Source organism: Tupaia chinensis, unplaced genomic scaffold, assembly GCF_000334495.1.
Source record: "Tupaia chinensis unplaced genomic scaffold, TupChi_1.0 Scaffold000415_1, whole genome shotgun sequence".
NCBI classification, from domain to species: Eukaryota; Metazoa; Chordata; class Mammalia; order Scandentia; family Tupaiidae; genus Tupaia; species Tupaia belangeri.
The window spans coordinates 3,750,630-3,759,783 of NW_006159920.1; the positions used below are offsets into that span (position 1 = coordinate 3,750,630).

A 9,154-nucleotide genomic window follows, 5' to 3' on the forward strand; every position below is an offset into this window, starting at 1 on the left:
CCAATGTACACTTGTATTACACTGAAAGGAGAGTCCAAAGGGTTACCCAGTTTCCTGGGGAATCTAAAACCAGGCCTTACCTTTTGCGAAGATGTGCTGCCATTTTTCCACTCTGGAGCCACCACATGAAGCACACGTTGGCAGGCCAGATTGCACCCACTAGTTTGGAGAATTGTGCCCACACTGGCAGCTACCCCTTGTCCAACTGTGTTCAATTCCTCCTGGAGCTTTGGCCCAGCTTTTTCCAAAATGGCCCGAGAAAGGGGCCCATTATTAAGCACAAGATCCGAAGGAATGGAGTTGACGACAACATCAGCCTTAAAGATAAAACCAAAAGTGTATTTCAAATTCAAACCAAAAGCAGTCATCAAAGATTAGTATATTTGAACCACTGGGCTTGACACAATGGGGACACCTAAGGTGATTCACGCTTCAGAGACTGAAATATCATCCCAAGATGGTATTACTAAATACAGGGCAAAAGAGAGCTCGCGGAATGCAACCTGTGAATGGTCTGGGTCACTGAAGGAGTCTGGAGGAGTCTCCTCAGTGCCTGGTGAAGACAGCATGGGCTCTGAGACGTGAGGAGAGCTGCAGCAGGCACAGGGAGACAGGGCACAGCAGGAACAGAAGCGTGCTGGGTTGTGAGCTCTGAGCAGGTCCGTTTGCTCTGACAGCTTCTGCACAAAAAGTGCAGGGCAGGCTAGGAAGGCTCCTTTGGGGGGTAGGCTGCAGAAGGTCCACCTCGAGTGTCACCTGAGCTTCACAACAGACAGTGGGCAGCCATGGAGCATTTTCACCAGACAGTGAATGTGAGCAGATAGATCAGGCGAGATGAGAGAAGCCAAAGGAGAGGAAAGGAGTCTGAGTGGTTCTCACTGAGGAGCTCTGCACAGCAACCCCTGTGGCAGTAGGAGCCACATACCTACGGGAGTTAAAGGACTGGAAGGGGCGTCTCAACATGCAGCGTCAAGGGAGATGAGGAATGGAACTCATTCTCATTACGAACTCTTGGTCAAAAGAGTGTCTGGTTTGTTTGGTGTTTTTCAAAATGTGAAACAAAATTATTTTTAACATTTTGAAATAATTAGCAATGGTTAAAAGCCCAAACAAAGTCCAATTCTGGCTCTGCTATTTGCTAACTGTGGAACTTGGGTTAAGTTATTTAGCCCCTCTAAATCTCTTTTCCTCATCTGCAAAGTGAGAAAAATAGTGATCGCAGAATCTACCTCATGGCACTCAACGGGAAAATGCCTGTCAAGCACTTAGAGTTCTAGCACATAGTAGCAATTAGCATTGGCTATAATCTTATAATTAGACCTAAGTTTACTGTGAATAGAAATCTATTTTTTTAATCTCCTATTTCAGCATTTTTAACTGAAATTAAAAATACTTTAAACAAAATAAAAAAGTGGTCCTCAAAATAGGAGAAAATATTTATAAATCATACCTGATAAGGAACCTGTATTCAAAGCATATAAAGAACACTTAAAACTCCTTAATAATGGAGGCCGCAAGTAGTTTGCTGGTTATGGAGTTGAATCCCATATGGCCAACTCTGTGGTTTGAGTCCCAGACAGGGCGGCTTGAAAAATACACCAGACACATATGCCTATATGCCCCAAAATCCCAAGGTATGAATGGAGAAGGGATTGCAGTGTGGTTATCCCTCCTAGTGGGGTCATTTCTCACTTTCTCTCTCTCTCTGGTTCTCTCCAGTGAGTGCATGTGCCCTATGGCCAAAATCTAAAAAACAAAAACTCCATAATAAAAAGAAAATTCAATTGACAAGTGGGCAAAGGACCAAAAAAGACAATTATTTAAAGAAGGTACACAAATGGCCAAAAAGAAATATGAAAAGATGTTTAATATCGTTAATCATTGGAGAAATACACTCACTAGGATGGCTACCATAAAAAAGATAATAACAAGTGTTGGTAAGGATGTGGAGAAATTAAAGCTCTCAACATTGGTGATGGGAATGTAAAATGATGCAACTGCTTTGGAGAACACACCAACAGTTCCTCAAATAGTCAGAGAGTTACCACATAACCCAACATTCCACTCGTAGGCGTATACCCAAAAGAACTAAAATCATATGCTTGAACAAAAACGTGTATACGGATATTCATAGTAGCATTATTCAAAAGAGTCAAAGACTGGAAACAATCCAAATATTCACTGACCAAAGGATAAACAGAATGTTTTCCACACAATGGATTATTATTCACCCATTAAAAAGGAATGAAGTTCTGGGACCAGCAGTTAGCGTAATGGCTATGTCGCTGGATTCCCATGTGGTCGACCGTGGTTCACGTCCCGGACCTGGTGGCTTAAAACTCACGCCGGGCGCGTGTGCGTGCATGCCCAAGATCCCAAGAGGAGAATGGAGGAGAAGGGATTGCGGCGTGACCATCCTCCCTGGGGGGTGATTTCTCGCTTTCTGTCTCTCTGTCTCTCTCTGTCTGGCGAGCGCACGCGCCCTATAGCGAAAAACCTCTAAAAAAAAAAAGGAATGAAGTTCTGATACATGCTATGACATGGATGAACCTTGGAACCATCTTGCTAAATGAAAAAAGCCAGTCATAGAAGATCACAAACTATATGTTTCCATTATTTGAAATTCCCCAAGAGGTGAATCTATAGAAACAGAAAGTAGATGGTTGTTTCCCAGACTAGTGAGGATGGAATAGGGAATGGCGCTGGTGGGCACAGGGTTTCTTTAAAACCTTGCGTCACTTTAAAACATTTTTACAATAAAAACATTCTAAAGACCAGGAGTTGGCATAATGGCTATGTCACTGGACTCCCATGTAGTCGACTATGGTTCGCGTCCCGGACCCAGGGCCTTAACATGCCAGGCACGTGTGTGTGCATGCCCAAGATCCTGAGAGGAGAATGGAGGAGAAGGGACTGCAGTGTGGCCATCTCCCCTGGGGGGTGATTTCTCGCTTTCTATCTCTCTCTGTCTCTCTGGCAAGCACATGTGCCCTATAGTAAAAACCTCTCCCCCGCCAAAAAAAAAGACAATAAAAAAAATTCTAAAATTAGATCATGATGATCATTGCATACCTCTATACTAAAAACCATTGAATTATACTTTAAATGGATATGGTGGGACCAGCAGTTGGTGTAATGGCCACATCACTGGACATTCATGTATTTGACCACAGTTCAAGTCCTGGACCCGGCGACTTAAACTCATGCCAGGCGCGTGTGTATGCATGTCCAAGATTCTGAAAGGAGAATGGAGGAGAAGGGATCTCGGCATGGCCATCCCCCCCGGGGGGTAATTCCTCGCTTTCTGTCTCTCTGTCTTTTTGGCGAGCGCACGTGCCCTATAGCAAAATCTCTCCAAAAAGAAAATAGATATGGTATGTAAATTACATCTCAACAAAGCTATTGAAACAAAAAGGAGAATGACTGATAATGTCTGCTAAACATTTTTCAGCTTTTCTCAAGACTGCCAACACTGTAAGTATATTCGGGTTAGAACAGTTTCCGCCGTGTCATGTTTTACTGCATTACAGTCAATACTGGATGGATGCTTACAGATGCTTTTTCTTGTAAAACAATTCAAAGCCAAATATTTGGCAGCTTTATTAAATGTAGTTCATTTCATTTACTATCATGCAAAGCATCTCCAATTGTGTTTTGTTTAAAGATAATGAGGAAAAGTGACACCAGAGCTGATAATTTAGAACTCTGATCTCAGTCTTTGAATAAAACATTCAGGCGTAATTAAAATTGTCATTGCATTGTAATGTTTGTTTTCTTTTAGATGTGTTGTACTAATAAATCTTCCTTTTTTAAAAAAGAAGGGGCAGGGCCAGCAAGTGGCATAGTGGTTGAAGTACTGGACTCCCACATGACTGACTGCGGTTTAAGTCCCGGACCCAGAGGCTTAGAACTCATGCTGGGCTTGTGTGCCAAGAGGAGGATGGAGGGGAAGGGACTGCGGTGTGGCCACACCCCCTGAGGGGTGATTTCTTGCTTTCTGTCTCTCTGGTGAGTACTCACACCCTATAGCAAAAATCTCTCTCTCAAAAAAAAAGGGGATGGACTGGGGCTGAGAGGTGGCATGGTGGTTAAGGGCGCTGGACTCCTACATGGCCAACGGCAGTTCGAGTCCTAGACGTGGCAGCTTGCTTTCTCACTTTCTCTCTCTCTCAATCCCTCTCTGGTCAATTAAAATAAATAAGTAAATAAAGTTAAATAAAATAATTCTTTTTTTTTAAAGGGGGTGGGCAAAAATATACCAAAACAATTTTTTAAAAAAGGCAGGACCCTGAGGGGAGGGAGGAGCTCCCCTGGCTGTGCCCCAGGCTCCCTCAGCATGTCCTGTCCGCCCCCAAGTCCAGCAGAGGAAAGCTGAGACTAACATCCACTGGGAGAACGAGGGCCAGGCCAGGCAAAACAAACGAAACACGTTTCTTTTGATGAGTGAATAAGTGCGGCCCTCTCCTGCTCCCGAGGCTCCCCCCTAGCCCAAGTCTCTGCCAGGAACTCCTTCCATAGGACTCCCCAAACTGGGGCTGGGACTCAGCTGTGGGGGTCTATGCTGCTGAGGTACTACCCAGAGGCTGAGCCCACATGGGAGCCCCAGGTTCAGCCCTCAGTCCAACCTAAACAGGCTGAGTGCAGGTTCGCAGCCTACAGTCCCAGCTGGCTGGGAGGCTGGGATAGGAGGATTCCGAGCAGACAAGACTCTCAAAAAACGGTCTCTCTCCAATAAACAAATGAATAAATTTTAAATAGGAAAATCAAACAAGTAACGGCCTGGCACAGCTGCAAGTTCCCAGCTCCTGCCACAGATCGCTGCTGCTCCGAGGACCGTGTTGGAAATGTCGTTAAATGCGTTTTAAAACCACAGTAATTCCTCTGCCCCCCAACACCTCAGGCCCCCCACTCCACAAGCGTTGTCCCTTCCTAATGCCTGATGCCTGGACTTTCCCAGGCCCATCTCCCACTTGTCCTCACTGACGTGGGTGCTGATGGCTGCTCAGACTCTGGTCCGGAAGCTCACCCTCATCATGTCCCTCGACAAGATTCCCGCCCCTGCACACGCTGTGCCCTGACGGTTCGGTATCTGCTATCAGTAAATTTGACTAGAAGTTAGCCATGGATTACCAAAACGTGACAGGTGTAAAGGCACGGAAAGAGTAGAGAGGGCCACCTAGTACAGGTATTATGGATTTTCACATTTACCAGAAACCCAGGGATCTGATCTCAATACACTTTCACTTCTCACAACTAATCAGCCAGTCTCCATTAGCAAGCGATCTGGCAAATTTCCCAATTTCCTAATTTCAAGGCAGGGCTGGGGACATGGGATCCTCTCTTTTATCTCCTCCTTGCCCCTTCTCTTCCTTTGGCTTTTGAAGTGAGGGCCACAGGTTGCGTGGAGTCCCCGCACTGGGGTGGTGGCCTGGAAACAGGGACACTCACCTTGGTGTGCTGCACACCTGCTCTCACCAGCAGGAGCCGCAGGCCCCCCGGGGACACCAGGGTGGACTGCTCCTGGGAGATGGCCTCAGGTTGGACTGCTGCTGCTGCTGCTGCTGCTGCTGACAAGCTGGACAGGAAAGCTGGTTTAGGAAGTAAAGCTGGTTTAGGAAGTTTATCTGTAAACAGAGCTTTCACAGCTTCAGCAAAGGCCTCAGCAGACTTCTCGGATGCATCCACAAGGTAGATCTCCTTCAAGGTGCAGCCATCCTGGCTATACTGGAAGTTTTCCTTAATGGTCAAAACGATGGTCTTCGCACACTCCTGTAAGGGAAAGCCAAAGACTCCGGAGCTGATAGCTGGGATGGCTATGGACCGGACTTTGTGTTCTTTGGCTAACTGGAGAATCTGTTCCACAGCTTTCCTTAACAGGAACGCACACCGCTCAGCCTCCCCGGCCTTCCACTGGGGCCCGACTGCGTGGATCACGTGGAGGTATGGCAGCTTTCCAGCTTTGGAGATGGTGGCACTGCCAGGGAAGACCTTGCCCTTTTTCTTCACTATCTGGTCACAGTGTGCTTGCAGCTCAGGGCCAGCTGCTTTCGAGAGAGCAGCGGCAAGGCCACCACTGTGCTTGAGGTCCTCATTTGCTGTATTCACCACCACTTCGACGGGGAAGTGCGTCAAGTCACCCTGCTGCACCAGCAGCGTGACTCCAGGGGCCAAGTCTGCCCGAGACAAGCACCTCTGCCCACTGCTGCCGCCTTCCTTGTCTTCACTCTCCTGCAGTTCGATGAAACAACCAAACATCCGTCGGACCTCACCTTTGTAATAGCGCGCTTTGTCCTGGAAGAATTCCCTGGCTCCTGGCTTATCAACATGGACGCTTTTAACGTAGACCGACTCCCAGGCTTGCTTGACAATGTCCACTCCTTTCAACACTTCAATCTTTGGGCCAACTAGTAAAATGCCTTTGGGTTTGTTCTCAGTATTGAAAATGACCTGCACATTTGTGTTTTTTCCTTTGGGCCAGAACTTCTTTTCTGACTTTAAATAGTCAATAACTAAGGAGGGCTTTACTTCAACCAACCTCTCTATTTTCATGTGTTTTTCCATGAAGTCAAAAACCGAGGTATAGGTTTCATCCACTTCCTTCAGGAGGCCTGCAATGATGACCTCAGCTGCGGTTGCTGAAGTGAACTCACTGATCACGACAGTGTCTGAGGAGGAATTATATTTCTTATGCAAACTCTGAGCGAATCCTTTCCACTTCTTGCCATCAAGGACTTCCTTGTCCTCAAGTGCGAGGCGCTTATACTTTAAGGCATTAAGCATTTGCTTTTCAGCTTCTAACAGGACTTGGGGAGAACAGCTGGTTACAAGAGCAGTGGCACCCACTAGCTCGTAAATTGCAAGAATTTTCTGTGCCACAAAAAAAGACTTAGAGAATTCTTCACAGTCTACCTTTTGCAAAAACTGGAAAATCTCAGGAGAAACCTGAATGTTTTTCTGAACCATGGCATGCACCTTTTCCTGGATTTCACACTTAACTTTATACACATCTGCACGGAGTCCTTTAAAGCACATGCGTTGAGCGGCTTCATCATAACAAATCTCCATGTCTGGGCACTCGGAGCGTAGACGTCCCAGTACATCGCTGTGGCACAAAAGAAAATACCTTCCTGAAGAAACAGCCAAGGTTTCCCTCAGACTTTGCTCTTCTCTTCTAATTTTTTCAGTGGTAGTTACAATTAATTCCTTCATCTGTAGCTCAATGGTTTGGACGTCCTCTGATTTCCCTGCTAAGGTTATAACCTCCTTAAGTTTATCAAACTCAATCAAAATCCTATCCTCTGTGAAGTCATTTTTAATAGTGTCCCATATTATTGAATTTATGTTAAATGAGGTAACTTTATATTTAGACTTGATGCCAGAGAGTACATTGGAAGCGTCTTCCTGCCAGGTCCTGATTCTTTGTCTTCCTTGATTGACTAAGGTAGCCGCAGGCCTGATGGTAACTTTACCATTGACTTGGGACCATGTGAGCTCACAGTGACAACGGCTCATTTCCTCATCTATTTCCTCAATCAGGTGAGTCTTTTTCTGAAAAAACTGCCATAGTGGAGGATCCAGTGATTCTCCAAATGGTGCTGGAAGCTTGACCAGAGGCTTCTCCTCTCCGTACAAAGCTGTGCCCAAGGAGGCATAGTATGGGAACACGGACAGTGGCATTTTATTGAAGTGAAGTTTCTTGGTCACGATCGTATCTAACACTTAAAAGGAAAGAAATCAAAGTCAAATAATCCCAGTATGATACATTTCAAATAAAAACAAAACAAAATTTTCCTGTGCTCATGAAAAAAAAACTCTCTTATATTTTAGAACTTTGATATTACAACATATTATTAAAAAGCACTGGGCCAGCAAGTGCTATGGAGGTTAAGGGAGCTGAATCCCACATGGCTGACAGAGCAGTTCGAGTCCTGGACCCAGTTGCTTGAAAATCACTCTGGGCGCATGTGCATGCATGCCTAAACCCCCAAGAAGATAATGGAGCAGGAATTATGGCATGGCCATCCCTCTGGGGAATGATTTCTCACTTTCCCTGTCTCTCTGTCACTCTCTGTCAAGAGAGAGACATGTGCCCTATAGCAAAACTGAAAAAAAAGACATCCCTACTCTCTCAGTGCTCAAATATAAATTGGCATGTGTTAATGGTGCACAGGTATCCCTCCCTCACTGAATGGAATAATGACTTTATAGTCACGATCACTCCGGTTGAAATCTGGTTAACTGAACTCCATGTTCTCCTTTTCTGATATTTCTGATATGTCACTACCATGTGAAGAAACAGATGTGAGTTTGTTCACAAATGTGGGGGTGTTTGCACCAGTGCAAAGAATGTTTTGGTGCTTGGTCGGTCCCTTTTCCTAGCAGTTAAAAAGATCTGGATCCCGTATGGCTGACCACAGTTCAGATCCCTGCCCTGGAGGCTTAAAGCACAGGCTGGGCATGTGTGTGTGCATGCCCCAAACCTGACAGGTGGAGAGGCAGAAGTGGAGGGACTGTGGCATGACCAGAGCCCACGGAGGGGTGCTTTCTCCATCTCCCTGTCTCTGTGTCAGGTGAGTACAAACACCTTTGACTAAAAAATATATATATTTTGGTACTCAAAGTCAAGTTCATCTTAATATCATGTTATTTGCTCCATCTTGGACGGTCCCTCAATTTTTGGCTTCATAGCTGACTTTGATCCCACCAGCATATCTAGAGAGGAGCGTGATGCTTACTGGTGCTTAGCATGCACCAGACGCCATTCTAAGTGTGGTCCACATGTCTAATTCATTGAATCCTAAAACACCTGTTTTATCCAAAAACCTACACGCAAATGATAAGACTGCGGCTAGGAAAGGCGAGGTAACTTGACTAAGGTGATACACACCACAACCATCTGAACTAAGATTCAGTATCTGCCTCACCCTGAAGCCTTTGCTCTTCCTCTTCTCCCAAACCAAAATTGTCCTCGAGTCATCTGAGCGCCCAGCCCAAGTCTATGGTTCAGTAAGATCTGTTTCCTCCTGCCCCTACGATAATCTTCCTCCTGTCGCCTTGATGGGACAGTCCCTCAGAGTGTGTGGACACACACGTGTACTCCTCTCCTCCTCCAAGCCTCTTCATTTTGTGTCAGTCGTTAGGTAAAAGGGTATCA

The 9,154-nt window shown here is 45.7% G+C and overlaps 1 protein-coding gene across 3 annotated transcripts in view; it reads right to left on the reverse strand.

Moving 5' to 3' along the window:
• Positions 1-9,154, reverse strand: part of PARP14 (poly(ADP-ribose) polymerase family member 14) — a 55,660-nt gene that overhangs the window by 30,035 nt on the left and 16,471 nt on the right. For all 3 annotated transcript variants that reach the window (XM_027774220.1, XM_006154587.3, XM_027774221.1), the window contains 2 exons: positions 5,449-7,718; positions 81-317 (listed from right to left, as the gene is read on the reverse strand). In XM_027774220.1, the coding sequence (XP_027630021.1) occupies positions 81-317; positions 5,449-7,718 (2,507 nt within the window). The remainder of the gene's footprint in view (positions 1-80; positions 318-5,448; positions 7,719-9,154) is intronic.